This window comes from Borostomias antarcticus (genome assembly GCF_949987555.1).
Source record: "Borostomias antarcticus genome assembly, chromosome: 21".
NCBI classification, from domain to species: domain Eukaryota; kingdom Metazoa; phylum Chordata; class Actinopteri; order Stomiiformes; family Stomiidae; genus Borostomias; species Borostomias antarcticus.
Genome location: NC_140254.1, coordinates 11638661 through 11655682, shown reverse-complemented (window position 1 = coordinate 11655682; position 17022 = coordinate 11638661). Strand labels below are relative to the sequence as shown.

General features: G+C 45.9%; 3 protein-coding genes across 3 annotated transcripts; 2 read left to right on the top strand and 1 right to left on the bottom strand.

The window, feature by feature from the left end:
* Positions 1 to 725: 725 nt before the first annotated feature.
* Positions 726 to 6157, bottom strand: ndufb9 (NADH:ubiquinone oxidoreductase subunit B9). The gene is made up of 4 exons (XM_084455460.1): positions 6042 to 6157; positions 5463 to 5655; positions 5109 to 5222; positions 726 to 1155 (listed from the first exon to the last, which is right to left on the bottom strand). Exons 1-4 carry the CDS (start codon positions 6128 to 6130, stop codon positions 1024 to 1026), a joined length of 528 nt encoding a protein of 175 aa, XP_084311586.1. The 5' UTR covers positions 6131 to 6157; the 3' UTR covers positions 726 to 1023.
* Positions 6158 to 6428: 271 nt separating this feature from the next.
* Positions 6429 to 12461, top strand: tatdn1 (TatD DNase domain containing 1). Its single transcript, XM_084455077.1, has 12 exons — positions 6429 to 6489; positions 6840 to 6905; positions 7272 to 7321; positions 7410 to 7473; positions 7982 to 8125; positions 8237 to 8279; positions 8387 to 8472; positions 11430 to 11470; positions 11578 to 11654; positions 11749 to 11819; positions 11962 to 12088; positions 12174 to 12461. Exons 1-12 carry the CDS (start codon positions 6468 to 6470, stop codon positions 12274 to 12276), a joined length of 894 nt encoding a protein of 297 aa, XP_084311203.1. The 5' UTR covers positions 6429 to 6467; the 3' UTR covers positions 12277 to 12461.
* A 425-nt stretch (positions 12462 to 12886) lies between these two features.
* rnf139 (ring finger protein 139) lies at positions 12887 to 16587 on the top strand. Its single transcript, XM_084455771.1, has 3 exons — positions 12887 to 13189; positions 14068 to 15467; positions 15900 to 16587. Exons 1-3 carry the CDS (start codon positions 13027 to 13029, stop codon positions 16404 to 16406), a joined length of 2070 nt encoding a protein of 689 aa, XP_084311897.1. The 5' UTR covers positions 12887 to 13026; the 3' UTR covers positions 16407 to 16587.
* The last annotated feature ends 435 nt before the right edge of the window (positions 16588 to 17022 follow it).

Genomic DNA, 17022 nt, shown 5'->3' with positions numbered 1-17022 from the left:
AATGAGGCTGGCTGGTCACTGCCAGACAACTGGTACTGTGGGAGCCAACACACAGGCATCGGTCACGAGGGCGTCCATCACTAACATACGTGGATGTACTCAAGAAAGATGCAGGAGCAGCGAGAAACAAACACACAGAGGATCGAGACGACCGCAGGAAGCGCCGGTGGAGGGCTCGTCTGAGGACGACCCAGAGAAGGGTAATTTTATCTATACTGCATGAACTAAATTATTTTGCTTCATAGATAGATAGATAGCTAGATACTTTATTAATCCCCTTGGGGAATATATATGTATCTAATAGCTCACGGCACAGCACAACATAGAACGACACAGCAATACACAACACAACAACAGACAAAAGGCAAATTCAATCGACGTCATATTCATGCATATTTTGGGCATCACCTAAACTTTTACATATGCTACCCCCTTTGCCTGGAGAAGACAGAAAGACAAACTGCCAGAATAGTTTTTTTTCCAATCGTAATGGACTTGAAAGTATTGGAAATTGTCTCTGTATCTAATTTGTTCCTATGCAATCTCAATCTTCAAGTGTTTCATATTTGTGTGTTTGTTTGTTCATATTTAAGAAAGTAGCCTTGAGAACCAGTGGTGCTAGAAACCGTATGTATGACCCACTAGGCCAGGTCTCTCTCAGGTCTTCTCTCAATGTGCTTCTTACCTGGTTAACTAAAGGTTTTCAGTTAAACAATGAATGTGAAATGGGCTTTTAGTCATTATATATTTATTTTAACAGATATTCTTTTACAGGGGATGTAGTACAGCTAACTGTACATTTCAAAGTAAACCACTTTTACTACAACAGAACCATCGTACGTTGTGACAGGTGTCTCCACATATATCCTGTATACAGCCAGCTCTTCAAAACTACTCCATTATATCCATATCTGTCCAGCTGGACAGTGGTTCAGAGGGAGGTGAGAGTGCATGCTCTATGGAGGTGGTAGGTAGGTGTGTCCCTCATGGAAATAACAGGAGACCCGTGGAGGGGGAAGGGTCTTAACAGGGTTGCTCCTTGGGACGGGTGACAAACTGCCACCACAAAGGGGGGAGGTCGCCCTCCCTCCGGGCCGGGGGAAGGGCCTCCGTCCTGACCCCAATGGCGCCGGCCTCAGCCTCCAGCTGCTGCACCTGGAACCACAGATGACATGGGCTTAAAACTTGGGATGGGGCAGTTCGATGGAGATGCACACGTGTACATGTGTGTGTACCTTTACTGTACCATCAGGGAGTGACCAGGCTGATGTTTCACAACATCTCAAAACTCATTGATGAAGGTATGAGAAGTGAAACCTCATCTTGAAACATGCAATGTCGTTCCAATGTGACACTGAACCTCAGGCCTCTTCTTCTTCAATGGGTTTTTATAAGAAGCCTCTCTCTCCAGCCTACCCGTCTCTCCAGCCTACCCGTCTCTCCAGTCTACCCGTCTCTCCAGTCTACCCGTCTCTCCAGCCTACCCGTCTCTCCAGCCTACCTGTCTCTCCAGCCTACCTGTCTCTCCAGCCTATCCGTCTCTCCAGCCTACCCGTCTCTCCAGCCTACCAGTCTCTCCACCTACCCGTCTCTCCAGCCTACCCGTCTCTCCAGCCTACCTGTCTCTCTAGCTTACCCGTCTCTCCAGCCTACCTGTCTCTCCAGCCTACCCGTCTCTCCAGCCTACCCGTCTCTCTAGCCTACCTGTCTCTCTCAGGGTTTCCGTTAGCCGGTAATTACCGTTTTTTGTCCGGAAAAATCTGTTGAAGTCCGATATATTAAAATCTCTCCGGTCATAATGTCCGGACACAATAATCCCCCTAATTGTATTAGGCGTACAATAGGCTAAAATTAAATTTCCATACATTATGATTCCTTTTGAATATAAAAAAACGAATAGGCCTATTCATTTTGTTCCGTTAATGTTTAGGCTACTGCATATGCGATGAAAAAATAGCCGTAAGATAAATCTGCCTATAGGCTAGCGGGCCACCATAGCAAGCGAGAGGGAGCCCGATCGAGGTACGGAGCTTGAGGCGAAAATGCATAGGCCCATTAATATCGAATGGAAATTAGCCTATGCAGGTTGTAAGTTCTCTCACTTTATTTAAGGAGGCTATATTTATTTTCAAAGAGTTTTGTTCTATTTTAGCCTATCTGATAAAAGGCCGAAATTAGGCTATAGGCCTAGCCTATGAATTCCAATCAGCGCAGCCGTAGGCCTTAAATTAAAATGTTACGAGAAGCCTACATGTCGCACTTTTAAATATAAATGTTATATATCTAGACATTAGGGCTGGGAGTCCGAACTTCGGGATTCGAATATAATTCGAATATTGACAGAAATACTGGTATTCGAACGAATATTAGGCAGCCCTTAATATTTGAACCTGTAAGTTTTGTAAATGTGTTGGCTAGCAAACGTTGCTTTTGATTCAGATTCAGAGGGTTTTTCACGCCTGGTGAAGTTGCAATCGCGAGCTCATTAGCAAGGCTATTGGACCTGTAGGAGGTGACGTTAGTTAGCACTTAGTTAGCAGAACAATGGCCTCGCCAACGCCCACAATCACGCTGGAGGAGATCGAAATCTATACCCCTAGACTGGGTTGCACCAGTTTGTCTAAACCCAAGCATTTAGTCACGCCTAAACACTGACTAAACTCTTAGTTGCTACTAGTTAGTCGCATATTACTTGGTATCTTATTTCGGTTGCACCACGGCAATTTAGGCGTTGTCTTAACTAGTAGGCCTAACTACTAACTAGTTACTAAAAAATAGTCGTTGTATGACTGTGACGGCAGGATCCAAATAGCCAATCGGTAAGCAAGTAAAAATGTAAACAAGGAGGTTGATCGCCCTTACCCAGCCCTTACCAAGGAGCTTGGGCCGTGTCCGAATGTCCATATTACATACTATATAGTACATACTGCAACTCGCCTACTACATACGATTTAGTACATACCTGTACTACTCCACGAAAACATGTTTAGTATGCGAGATAAATGTAGCATGCTTCACGAGTCATCCAGTGAAAGCGACGGGCTCCGGCTCGCATATGCGATTCATGTTAAACTTACAACAATATTGAGCTAGCCAGGCATTTGAGTTGGTCATCCAACACAGGCTCGATCCTCACCTTTCTGTATAATCCCAACTGTGAAATGGATGTGATAATAGTCCACAAAATATTCTTCCTTTGCCTCGTTTAGCACCAGCTGCAACACTCTCCTCCAAATTCATTATCTCCGTTAGCAAGGCTAACGTTGCACTCTGTAGCTTGTGCTTATTATTATTATTGGACTTGGTGCTTGTGCAGTGGAGGGGTTCTTTTGGGGGAGTTAGCCGTTGGATTGTTATGCTTAAATTATCCTAGCCAGCTAGTTCCCAAGCTTGTTTGATAACCTTTGATTCAGACATAACGTAGGCTGCCTGGTACAGTCCACTGATAACGTAGGCTGCCTGGTACAGTCCACTGACCAGTTGCTGGTTAACTATGAGGATCCCAGCCGACCGTTGCATCCTCCCAACCCGCAACGGAGGGTTATCAACTCGGCTGGGACTCCCCCTCTCATCGCTAACCAGCAACTGAGCCAATTGAGCTAAAGGTGGTTAGCTAGCTCGATCGTGAAATTACTCAAACTTATTAAATATGACACCAATAAGCACACCGGTGCCAATAGTTAGCTTAATCTTGATAACTAAGACATCTGCTAAAAATAATAATTTTTCCACCGACAGATTTAGCTACAATGTTTCAGCCCACCTCCGTCCTAATAGCAGAGTTGAAGACGCTACTTCCTCGCACTAGTCATCACTTACACCACCTCCCAGGGTGGTGTACATATTTAGTTGTAGGAACTAGTCGTGAGTGGTGCAACCCATTTAAATTTAGTAGTGACCAAATCTCGAATTAGTCACCACTTAGGTTATAGGCCTAGTCACCACTTAGTAATGACTGGTGCAACCGGCTCCTGGTTGACGAGGGTTGTTGAGTCTTACATACTGCAGCCATATAGCCCATAATGGCAAGTTCTGATTTAGCCTAGGCTACATGTTTGATTAATGGGATATACATCCTACTACCTTTATTTATCTTTTATTTGTCTTTCAGTTCCTTAGCCTGACTGGCTTATTTTTATTTGTTTTTGTCAACAGTGAAAACCTACTGTTCAAGCCAGGGTCTGACATAAATTAAAAGAACGGTTGTTGACAAAGACTTGTATTTGCTTCTGAAAACATCATTGCTTATCGATATTGCTTATGATACAATGCCCACTAGTGGACAGAATGTGCACAACTTTATTTTAATACCTAGGTAGGTCTTTCTGTAAGAATTTAATGGTAAAAATATTATTAATAATAATTCGAATATATTCGAATATTATTATTAATAAATAAACGAACTTCGAATATGATTTTGGGGCAAAAGTCCCAGCCCTACTAGACATGCATTGTGGCATTTCTTTATTTAGCCCAGCCCGCCTATCAGTTGTTTCTCAACAGTTATGTCCTCCTCAAGCTCATAGCCTACTGCAATGTCCATGGTTATAATGACGCTGTTTTATTGATAAAAAGGGTAGGCTAAAACTGGAAAGAGAAATTAGTAAACACATATTACTGTCGCGAATCCCAAACCAATTAGCCTACATCCTCAAATCGGATTCATGCAATTGAAATAAACATTCATGTTCTAGCCTACAGTCGCAATTCAAAGCTGACTATTTTTGTGGCTGTGCAATTACATATGGGCCTAGCGTATGGAATCATGACAGCCTATCACACATTTAATCATACGGATGTGAAATAAGACAATAAATGGCATATATAAGATACACAACGGCCAATCACCGCGACAAACACCTATAATAGGCCTAATATCATATTATAATATAATGACCGGAATTTCTCCAGTTTGTCCGGAAAAGTCTAATCTTCCCGGACACATTGACCGGTACCGATTTTCTCTAACGGAAACCCTGGTCTCTCTAGCCTAGTCTCTCCAGCCTACCTGTCTCTCCAGCCTACCCGTCTCTCCAGCCTACCTGTCTCTCCAGCATACCTGTCTCTCCAGCCTACCTCTTTCTCCAGCCAACCTCTCTCCAGCCTACCTCTCTCTCCCAGCTCTGCTCTCTCAGCTTCTTCCACTGTTCCCTCTTGGCAAAGTAGTCAGGGTACATGGCCTTCTCAGAAGGGTGCCAGTGGTCCAGACACCACTCAGGAATCTGGGGATAGACAAACAAACAAAAAATCAACAAACAACCCAGTTAGAGGTCAGGACAGCCACAAAACAACTAAATCTGGGTGTGGTGTTGTATTTTAACGGCAAAGGGATCAGATCTTAAACCATATCGGCTTGGAAGGGTTTATTTACAAACTTTCAAAAGCTAAGCCAACTCACAAAAACACACACACACACTGGTCGCACATTAATCAAACAAGACTACTGTCTATGAAACAGTTACCTTGTAGCACTCATATCTCTCATATGAGGTTCCTCCTGGAGAGTCAGGGAAGATGTAGGGCTGTGGATGCTGGTTGGCCCAGAACTCCTCCTCGCCTGCCTTCAGCATCTTCGTGGCTTTCACCATGTCCTTCTCGTTCGTGTTGTCGTCGAAGCGCGCCCTCAGCAGGCACGCGTAGAAACGATATTTGTCCCTGGAAAGCAAAGAGAAACATGTTAGCGGACTGTGTCAGGAACAACAACATAATTGGATTTGCTAGCTAGCATGTCGCGTCTGATTTAACAAGTTGCCGTTGACGAAAAAAGTAATGCTATAGCAGTAGGAACCAGTTAGCTAATGTTAGCTGTTACAGGGGCCAGTGCTAGGAGGAGATCGTTAGCTACATAACTGGCGTAGCGGACTTGGCTCGCTAATCTCTGGCAGCGTAGTTAGCTAACGTAGTCTAAATGAGTGACCTACCTAGCTAGCTGGCTAACTGTTAGCTAGCCAGCTTGCTTGATACCGATGCACGATCGCTTCACATCCCAGTTTCATATCACTCAGCAAATATGTATTCGGAGAGTCTGAAGATTCACTTACCTATATATGCACCATGACTCGATGTGCCGCAGAGACTTTTTATAAAGCCTCAGGACTTTTTGGTGATGGGTGAGATACGCAGTGGCCATGTTTAGTGTCCCCTGTCACCTTCCCTACAGGCGAGGAGGACTGTGGGACATTAGATGCGTAAAACGTTTGACATTACCGTTTACGCATAATAGTTGTGCAGTGTTTATTCACCGCACTGTTTTCACGGGGTAATTCACTTCGTTACAATAATACCCACAATGAAAGCCTATATGGAATTTGACCTTTATCGTTGTCTGCATTTATTGGAGAGAGAGACAAAGATAATTAGTCTTCTCTTTCAGACACGTGCATCTATGATCATGGGTACGGTACTGTAGAATTATGGGAATGATCAGATCCAAATGTGTCATCTTTTTTAGCAGCTTTTCAAAAAACATGTCAGACTTTAAAATCATAGGTAAGAAATTACAAGCCGTATGCATTTGTACTTTTTTGTCAATGCTGACAGAAGCAAAACTGTAGCTGCACGAAGCTCACTGTAGCTGAGCTTGTGTGCTGTACCGAACTGTAGCTAGCTGTGTGGCTAGCAAGTTACAGACATGATCCCGACATCACAGCCACCCCAGCTGTGAAGACGTCTGATAGCATTACAGTGTTGGATGGCTATGATGATCTGCCTAGTGATGTTGTTAGCTAGTTATGGAGCTATGAGTAAAAGAATGATACCCTAGCTGATTTCTCACCGACTGTGAGGCTGTTGGAGATAATGATGATGATTATGCAGCAGCGTATCGTTGTCTTTCCCAGACATCGGCATCAATCTGACGGATCCCATGTTCAGGGGTCTATACAGGGGAAGGCAGAAGCACGAGGGTGAGTATGATGGACGTGTTGTCATTTGACAGAGGTAGGCTACTCACTCACTGAGACATTTGACAGATGTGCTCACTCACTGAGATAGCTCACTCACTGAGACAGAGGTACTCACTCACTGAGACAGACGTACTCACTCCGTTTCGTTTACATGCACTCAATATTCGGTTTATTGTCCATATTCCGGTTATTGAAACATTAGGAGTAAGGAGTTTACATGCGCTAGCAAAAAGGAATGTTCCTGTATACATGGCAATTGTAATCATTTGGTATATTCCGAATTTAAATCAGCGACGCACGGACTCACTGAGACAGGCTCACTCACTGAGACTGAACCAACTTCAGCATTTTTTTTTTATATTGCAGATGACTTTGACCAGATAATTGACAGGGCTCTCAAAGTTGGAGTCCAAAAGGTAAAGTTTGTTTATGTTTCATTTCATGTTGGCACGCCCATATGTTATCTATGTGCCTGATAGATGAGTGTCTTCTGTGTCATTTCAGTTTATGATCACTGGCGGCAGTCTTGAAGACAGCAAGGAGGCCCTGAAACTAGCAGAGTCCAGAGGTAGCTCTAACTGTGCACGGGTCAGATCACTCACTAGTCCAGAGGGACTAACCTGGGTCAAATCACTCACTAGTCCAAAGGTACTAACCTGGGTCAAATCACTCACTAGTCCAGCGGTACTAACCTGGGTCAAATCACTCACTAGTCCAGAGGTACTAACCTGGGTCAAATCACTCACTAGTCCAGCGGTACTAACCTGGGTCAGATCACTCACTAGTCCAGCGGTACTAACCTGGGTCAGATCACTCACTAGTCCAGCGGTACTAACCTGGGTCAGATCACTCACTAGTCCACAGGTAGCTGTAACTACACGGGTCAGATCACTCACCAGAGTCCCAAGTCATCACTATGGGAACATATTGGTCCTTCAGTCAATAGATTCTGTTAGAGAAATTACTATTCATTCTGTGTCATTATGAGGATATGTTTGTATTAAAGAGCTACAGCTGTATGTCAGACGTGGTTTACAAGCATGTTGATTGAATCAGTGTCTTTTCTTTTCCCCCAGAGGAGTTCTACAGTACAGTCGGGTGTCATCCAACGCGCTGCAGTGAGTTTGAGCAGAACGGACCTGACCAGTACCTTGCTGGACTCAGAGAGTTGGCCACCACTAACAAAGGGAAGGTGGTGGCCATCGGTGAATGTGGACTAGGTAAGACGGAGCACATGTTGTGTCAGTTCGTGCTCTGGCGCGTTTATATGTCCTGCTTTCATACGCGGATATAAAGTAACACATCTACTCTCCTCTGACACTCAAAAACAGATTTTGACAGGTTGGAATTCTGCCCAAAAGAAACTCAACTCATGTTAGTACAGTCCATCTTACAACTTTGGTTGTGAATATCTTAATGATGTTCTAACTCCTTACCGAAGAAAATGCGTCTTACCACTTTTCCCTGTTCCCTTGGCCCAGATATTTTGAGAAGCAGTTTGACTTGGCTGAGGAGACGAAGCTGCCGATGTTCCTCCACTGCAGAAACTCTCATCAGGAGTTCCTCGGCAAGTTTGTTTCACACATTATCTTTATGTGCATATACATGCATACTCTATACTGTATATAATGATGTACTTTATACACTGATCTCTTGTAAAATACATCACTCCCTGTTGAAATAATGGTAGGTAAGTAATATCTGAAAGATAGATTGTCCGCATCACTGGTATAGCTCCCAATTAGTTTATTAAGTTAACACCCTAGCGTGTGTAACGTTTCAAGCCTTCCCTGCTCTTCCTCAGACTCACGAGTTGAAAAACAAAGCGCCTTTAGTACCTGGTTGGCCAGGTCACATGACCTGACCCGGCTGGATTACATCAAGCAATCACAAACGATACTAGAGAGAAAAACAAAGAAATTAATACAATGCAAAAAACAGACAATACTTAGGACAATACAGACAATACTTAGGACAGTACATAGACACATAGTGAAAGTAAATATAAGTGCAAGTAAATATAAGTACACACAGCAGCAGTGCATCACTTCTACACCACCCCAACCTAATAATACACAACAATAATATAGAACTGTACAGGAATACATGCCAAAAACGTCTGTGGTTACCATACAAGAACATCAGGTGAAACCATCATAAATGTAGGTAACAGCAGCCGAACCAATAAGAGGAAAAAATAAATACATGATAATCTGCCTAGAGGCACCTCTGAACTGTCTTGACTGGGCTGGATGTTAAAAAGTTATAGAATACAAAATTATATGAAGTGCGACCACAATGTGAGAGTGAGCCAATGTAACAACCACAGTATGAAAAGATCCTAGTTTTAAGTTTTAAAATTACAGTCTGAAAAAATCCTGGTTTAAAAATGGATTATTTAAAGAACACCTGACTCCAAGAAGATCATGTGACTCCAAGAAGATCATGGGCATGATCTTGCATGACCAGAGAGAAGGCCCAGGGAAAAGCATAGCACTAGAGGAATGGTCTAAGATCAAAGTCTTCATTTAGCCCATTGGGCGAGAGTGAGTTGAGAGTATATATCCAATAGGCCTCACGTCTCAATAATAAAGAGTTGATGTCCCTGCCGCAGCGAGGGAGCTTGACCTGCTCTATGCCCACATATCTAAGATCCGATACGCTGTGGGACGCTTGTGCAAAATGGACTGCCACAGGACTCCTAGAGTCGTGGTTCCGAATAGTGGATCTATGCTCTGACATGCGGATTTTAGTCTAGAGGATTTCCTAATATAGATCAAATTACAAGGGCACCTGAGCATATAGATAATGTTACTTGTATTACAGGTGATAACTCCCCTGATGTTGAATTGTTGACCAGTCTGTGGATGATTAAAAGTAGCTGTCTTAGAGGTGTGGTAACATTGAACGCAGTTGTGGCACTTGAAGTTACCTGATGGGATTGTTTTAGAAAAGTGAAGTTGCCTAAGTGGCGGGAGATCTGATCTTACTAGTAGACTCCTCAGATTAGGTGGTCTTTTAAAAACAATGCGTGGAGGTTAGGGCTGCACGATTATGACAAAAGATAATAATTGCGATTATTTGCTTAAAATGCTAATTGCGATTAATAATTGCGATTCATATTTAATATATAATATTAATATATAATAACCAAAATGCTCCCAAATCATGGACGTTGATCCCTTTCTTGCTACTAACTCACTGACCTCGTTTTCGCTAATTTTTTCACTACTCACGGCTGCGGGTATTGAAATTGCTGCGCATAGCGCACTCAGTGGGAACGCATGTGATTGGTCAGACAGCATAAGCGCCTGTGATTCGTCCGTGTAGTCCTAGCACACTCAATTCAAAGCAAAATTATTAATCACATTAATTGCGGCCGTTTGCGATTAGTTAATCGTGGAGGTCATAATCGCGATTTCGATTAATTCACGATTAATTGTGCAGCCCTAGTGGAGGTGTAGACAGGTCACTTAGAGCTGGATTTGACTATGATGTGCCAGTGTTTGCGAATTATTTGTCCAAACTCCCTGCTCAGAGGTGAGTATTTTATAATACAATTGATCCTGGGTTCAACGTTCCTGGAGGTTGTGTGGTTAAGACACTCTGTCTGTGTGACATTAGAAAACCGCTCTCGTGCTTGCTGGATCCACTCTGGTTTGTACTGTCTCTGTGAGAAGCGATGGTCTAAATCCTCAGCTTGACGCTGGAAGTCTGCATCCGAACTACAAATGCACCGAACACGGCTGTACTGGGAGATGGGTAAGCTCTTTTTTAGAGGAATCGGATGGAAGGACTGGCCATGCAAGATGGAGTTCTTGTCAGTTGGTTTACGGTACAAGTCAGAGCCCAGTCTGTTACCCTCTCTATATACAACGATATCTAGAAAGTTAATTTGTGTGTGTGTCAAATTCCATAGTAAATCTAAGATGATAGTTGTTGGTATTGATGTAACTGTGGAATTCTTTTAACGATGCTTCTGATCCTGAACAGATGAAAAAAACGTCATCGATGTACCTCTTCCAGTTAGAGATGCAAGGAAGGAACGGGTTGCGTGCCTGGTTGAAGACAACCTCCTGCTCAAGGTGGCCACAGTAGAGGGTTGCAAAACTAGGGGCCATTTTTGCCTCCATGCTGTGAGGCACTATGTGTCTATGTACTGTCCTAAGTATTGTCTGTATTGTCCTAAGCATTGTCTGTTTTTTGCATTGTTTTCATTTCTTTGTTTTTCTCTCGTAGTATCGTTTTGTGATTGCTTGATGTAATCCAGCCGGGTCAGGTCATGTGACCTGGCCAACCAGGTACTAAAGGTGCTTTGTTTTTCAACTCGTGCGAGTCTGAGGAAGAGCCGGGAAGGCTTGAAACGTTACACACGCTAGGGTGTTAACTTAATAAACTAATTGGGAGCTATACCAGTGATGCGGACAGTGATGCGTGCCTTATATCTTTTTCACAGGTAAGTAATATCTACCCCTCGATGGCTGATCAATGCTGGTCAATGACTCATCTATCTCATCCCCACAGACATAATGCAGAGAAACAGAGACCGATGTGTAGGAGGTGTGGTAAGGAGAGTTTCACACATGAGCCATTCTAGTCAATGTTTATCTTATTTTCCATGACCTGACTTAAGTCCTAATGTGTTCCTGATTGCCTTCCCAACCCCCCATAGGTCCATTCGTTTGATGGAAGTGCGGAAGATGCTGCCGCCCTTACAGAGCTGGACCTCTATATTGGAATAAATGGATGGTAAGATTATATTATATGGAATGATAATGTCCAATATTGAAACCAATTATTCACAAATGACTCTGAATCCTGCCTTTTTCTCAAACCATTTCAGTTCTTTGAAGACCGATGTTAATATGGAGGCCATGAAGTCTATCCCCACAGAGAGACTGATGATAGAAACAGGTATGCTGTATACAGCAATGCATTTAATAACATCCTTATTACACTACCCACATGAAAAATGCCTCTTTTCTACTCTTCTCAGTTAGCTAGAAAACAATCATCAGAAGTTAATATAATGTTTCTGTGTGTTTCTGTCTCCCAGACGCCCCATGGTGTGGGGTCAAGAACACTCACGCAGGATCCAGACACGTCAAAACTACGTTTCCCACCAAGAAGAAGTGGGAGACGGGACACTGTCTGAAGGACAGGAACGAGCCATGCCACATCATGTACGCGCACCTGGGGGTGGGAACTGGTACCTGGGCAGGGGACTGTGACATTATAACATGTCACATTATACCTACTCTGTTTCAGACAAGTGCTGGAGGTGATGGCGGCCGCCAGGAATGAGGACCCAGTGGAGATGGCCCACACCATCTACAACAACACCATGAAAGTGTTTTTCAGCTGGAGATGACTCCTGAGCTCCTCTGAGACGTGGTGTACATTTCCACCATGTCACAAATAGAGAAGGCCTGACTGTTCGTCTCACCACTTGTTGCTGTCAGTCAAGTGGCTGACAGTCAGAAATGCCTCATCCTGGTGCTGCTTTGCATGGAAAGAAGATTAGGCATGGGATTGTTCTGCTGTGCTGAATATGTGGTGGATGTAATTCATATTTGTTTGGCATGTGCTCTTCTTTTCTCAGACAAAAAAAGGGTTTGCACACATGTCATGATCAAATAAATATACTTTCAGAATACATTGATCGATCTATCCATCGAACAATCTAGTGATTGTGATTATGGTGGGGTTGTCAAATATTGGTAAATGTATGACCTGTAATTTACAAGACATTACAATTATTAATATATTAACAGAGCTAACTTGAACATTAATCAATAAGCCATCTCGGGAATATGTCAGTGATATCAAAGAAAGTAGAATCATAGATAGTACTGTATTAGCTCCACGTTAGAAACGGCTAGAGCCACGCCCACACCTTTACACGTTTGCACTTCGTCACGACTGGGAGAAAAAACAGGAGTGACTTCCGCGTTCTTCGCATAGCAACAGGAGGACAGCGAAGATGGCTGACAGCAGGGACCCCGTCAAGTAACGTGGGAGGCTGACACAGACGACAAATAGACCGATTTAAAAAAAAATATATATATATTTATTATCCGGGGTGACTGCAGTCCTACAGGACTTCAGCCAAAGAGCCCACATGGCGTCCGCCCAGCTCCGGATCAGCCAGCAGGCCCTGGCGGTGCTGGATGTGGCACTTCGCGTACCTTGCATCTTTATTATCGACGCCATTTTTAACTCTTACTACGACCCCGGGTCAGGATGGGCTGGGGCTGCTGGCAAGATTTTAATCAGAGTTATGGGTAAGACAAGTGTGTGCAATGTTCTGTTTTCACTAACTAGATTTCTCTACACGGCGAACCAGTGTCATCCATGCTCAGCAAAAAATGACAGCTAGCTAGCATGCGCAGTGACACGCTTCACCTGTCAATGGCCTCTAGCTCACTCCCTCCTTCCAAAGCCGATTTAAGCTAACCTGGCTAGCTAACGTCACCGGCGACAACCTGCAAGTGCTTTTTGTCTGAGCTGTTTGTTAGCTAACTAACGTTAGTCATATCCGTAGCAAACCACAGACATACCCCCAACCCTAAGCTCTCTAAAGCTGCCACGTTCCCTCAATATTATTATGTCGAGCTTAGCTTGTTAGCCAGGAAGCTAGCAAGGTGATCGGTGTGTTGTTGGGGCCTTGCAATTGCCAACGCAGTCTTTAATGGCTGCAAGAGTGGTCATTACTCGCAGACGCCTGTCAGCAACACTGACAAGTAAACAGTTTCTCAGACTTTCCGCCCCACGGTTTTGTTTGCCGAGTTTCTCACCCTGCCCTCAAGAACAACACCACAAGAGTTACTGATTATTTACTGACTAATCAGGTCAAACTGCTAGTTGCCCAACAATCTGTTTTGTTGCCTTTTCTTGAAGTTACTACCAAAACAGGCATATCATTCGTTTAACCTATGTCAGGCTGCAGGTTACCGTCGCTCCCTTGCCCTTATGTATGTGGAGTCTGGGTTGGATGAAGAAAAGTTCTTAACATAACATTCCAGCCTGTAACCTAGTTATCAACACAATCCCATGACTTGTCAGAGTCTGGGAGGACTTGCCTAGCCTACATTCTGTGTGAAACAATTTTACCTCCACAACCATAACCTTGCTGCTCCTCCGTCTGTGTGCTTGATCCCAGGGATCCTGGTGTCCAGCGTGGTGCTTGTCCTCTCCCAGAAGGCCCTGTTCAAGTTCTACACCCTCTTCTTGGCCGTGCTGCTGGGCGCGGCGGCCGTCCTCATCAACTACCACGCCACCTCCCACATAGACTTCTACAGCGCCTACTACAAGGCCGCTCTGGGCTACCGGCTGCTGCCCAGGAACGGCCCAACGCTCTGGCTGGGCATGGCCGTGGTGCAGCTGCTGTTTGGGATGGGCTACGTCTTCCTGCTCAACGTCCAGTCTGTCTTCGCCGCCCTGGTGGTGCTGGACATCATGGTCCCTCTGTGGGGGCTGATTATCGAGCTGCCGGTCGATGTGCGCCAGCAGGTGGCGCTGGCTTCTGGGCTGGTGCTGGCCCTCAACACCGCCGTGTGCCTGGCACTGAAGCTGAAGTGGTTCTACTACTCGTGCCGCTACGTCTACCTGCTGGTGCGGCACATGTACCGGATCTACGGGCTGCAGCTGCTGGCGGAGGACACCTGGAAGAGGATCCGCTTCCCCGACGTGCTGCGGGTCTTCTGGCTGACGCGCGTCACCGCCCAGGCCATCATCCTGGTGTACGTGGTCAGGGCCGTGCGCCACCAGAGCGGCGGCGGCAGCGTGGAGAGCGGCGGCGCCGCCAGGGTTGGCGATCACCACGGTTACCTGACGTGGGACGTGTTCTGGGACCTGTCCAGCAACCTCATCATCAGCGGTTGTGACTCCACGCTGACAGTCCTGGGCATGAGTGCAGTGATCTCGTCCGTCGCCCACTACCTGGGCCTCAGCATCCTGGCGTTTATCGGCTCCACCGAGGAGGAGGACAAGCGGCTGGGCTTCGTGGCGCCGGTGCTGTTCTTCATCCTGGCGCTGCAGACCGGCCTCAGCGGGCTGCACCCTGAGGAGCGCCTGGTGAGGCTCAGCCGCAACATGTGTCTGCTGCTCACTGCCATCCTGCACTTCATCCACGGCATGACGGACCCGGTGCTGATGTCGCTGAGCGCCTCGCACGTCTCCTCCTTCCGCCGCCACTTCCCGGTGCTGCTGGTGTCTGGCGGCCTGCTGGTGCTGCCCGTGGCGTTGAGCTACGTGCTGTGGCACCACTACGCCCTCAACACTTGGCTGTTCGCCGTCACCGCCTTCTGCGTGGAGCTCTGCCTCAAGGTGGTGGTGTCCCTGACCGTCTACGCCCTCTTCATGATGGACGGATACTACAACGTCCTCTGGGAGAAGCTGGACGACTACGTGTACTACGTCCGCTCCACCGGCAACGTCATGGAGTTCGTGTTCGGCGTGGTGATGTTCGGGAACGGCGCCTACACCATGGCGTTTGAGTCGGGCAGCAAGATTCGCGCCTGCATGATGTGCCTTCACGCCTACTTCAACATCTACCTGCAGGTAGGAGTGGGAACTATTACGATTTTATTGATACCAATGCCATTAGTGATTCCACTTATTGGTCTGATCGATTCCCTTATTGATTCCTGATCAATTTTTAGTGTGGAAAAAGAGTAGGCCTACACAGGTTTTCTACTGTTTTATTATCACTTGAGTCTGTGTAGAAACAGAGTAGAAGAAAAGGCATGAATGTCTGCCTAATATAATTTATTTTTAACATGTTAAAATGAATTACAACGCTCCATATCTTTTCCTTTTTAAAAGCGCCGTAGACACATGACATCATTGTTTTGCAATGGGCAACTGTCAGAAAAACATGCCGGCATTGATGAAAAGAAGTGATGCGCATGGAGGCATGCAATGTTGATTCTCAGAGTTAACGACTCCGATTCTCTAACGATGTCGGTTCTCCATTGCCATCCTTACCTGCAGGCCAAGAACGGCTGGAAGACCTTCATCAACCGCCGCACGGCCGTCAAGAAGATCAACTCCCTGCCTGAGGTGAAGGGCGGCCAGCTGAGGGACATTGAGGACGTGTGCGCCATTTGCTACCAGGAGTTTGCCACGTCCGCACGCATCACGCCGTGCCATCACTACTTCCATGCCCTCTGCCTCCGCAAGTGGCTGTACATCCAGGACACGTGCCCTATGTGCCACCAGAAGGTGTACATCGAGGAGGAGGGGCGCGAACGCCCGCCGTTCTCCAACAACAACGGCTACGTGGCGGCGCCGCCAGGGGGAGAGGACCTCGGGGAGTTTGCCGAGGCGGGGGGGGGGGCAGAGGGGCCGGCAGCAGCGGGCGGGGCGGAGCCTGAGAACGAGCTGCTGGAGGACAATGACAGTATAGAATACGACGAGGAGGAGTGGGGGACGCAGAACGGCGGCACGCCCATAGAGGAGGACTATATTAACGACGACACAGACTCCAACGGGGACTGAACACAGACAGATAGATATATATATAGAGATATATTTAAGTTTAAAAAACAAATGAGAAAAGAAAAGCATCTTAATTTCTACAACATCAGGGAACTTTTTTTCACTCTCTCTTACTTTTATTCTCTGTTTGTCTTTGGGTTTGCTCCTCCAAGGGCGTCGTGGGGGAGCTGCTACAGTGTGTGCATAGGCAGGGTGGGCTGGGGTAACGGGGGTGGGTCCAGAGAGGAGGCTGCTACAGAGTGTGTATAGGCAGGGTGGGCCGGGGTAACGGTAGGGGGGTCCAGAGAGGGGGCTGCTACAGAGTGTGCATATGCAGGGTGGGCTGGCGGCCGGGGTAAGGTAGGTAGGGGGGTCCTGAGAGGTGCAGCTCACTGAGAGACCTACGTTCCTGGGGATGCCGTTGGGCTGAGAGGGAGCAGAGACAAAGACAAGGAGGGAGTGGAGAGCAGCTCCTCCTCATCACCAAGAGAGGTCTGATTAAAGGTGACTACTGTAATCACAGATATACCTCTTATCATTACTATTGGTCTCTTGTGTGACCTTGCTTCAATTGTGTACGTTATTGTACATGTAATAAACACACACACACACACACTTTTCCCTTAGAGACAAAGGA

Coding starts and splice junctions, on each gene's coding strand:
- tatdn1 (XM_084455077.1), top strand. CDS start 6,468: ATGTCAGACTTTAAAATCATAG. Junction 8,280..8,386: donor CCAAAAGAAACTCAACTCAT/GTTAGTACAGTC, acceptor CCCTTGGCCCAG/ATATTTTGAGAAGCAGTTTG. Junction 11,471..11,577: donor ACCGATGTGTAGGAGGTGTG/GTAAGGAGAGTT, acceptor AACCCCCCATAG/GTCCATTCGTTTGATGGAAG.
- rnf139 (XM_084455771.1), top strand. CDS start 13,027: ATGGCGTCCGCCCAGCTCCGGATCAGCCAGCAGGCCCTGGCGGTGCTG. Junction 13,190..14,067: donor GATTTTAATCAGAGTTATGG/GTAAGACAAGTG, acceptor GCTTGATCCCAG/GGATCCTGGTGTCCAGCGTG. Junction 15,468..15,899: donor ACTTCAACATCTACCTGCAG/GTAGGAGTGGGA, acceptor CCTTACCTGCAG/GCCAAGAACGGCTGGAAGAC.
- ndufb9 (XM_084455460.1), bottom strand. CDS start 6,130: ATGGCCACTGCGTATCTCACCCATCACCAAAAAGTCCTGAGGCTTTAT. Junction 5,223..5,462: donor AGAGATATGAGTGCTACAAG/GTAACTGTTTCA, acceptor GTCTATCCCCAG/ATTCCTGAGTGGTGTCTGGA. Junction 1,156..5,108: donor AGCAGAGCTGGGAGAGAGAG/GTAGGCTGGAGA, acceptor CTGTGGTTCCAG/GTGCAGCAGCTGGAGGCTGA.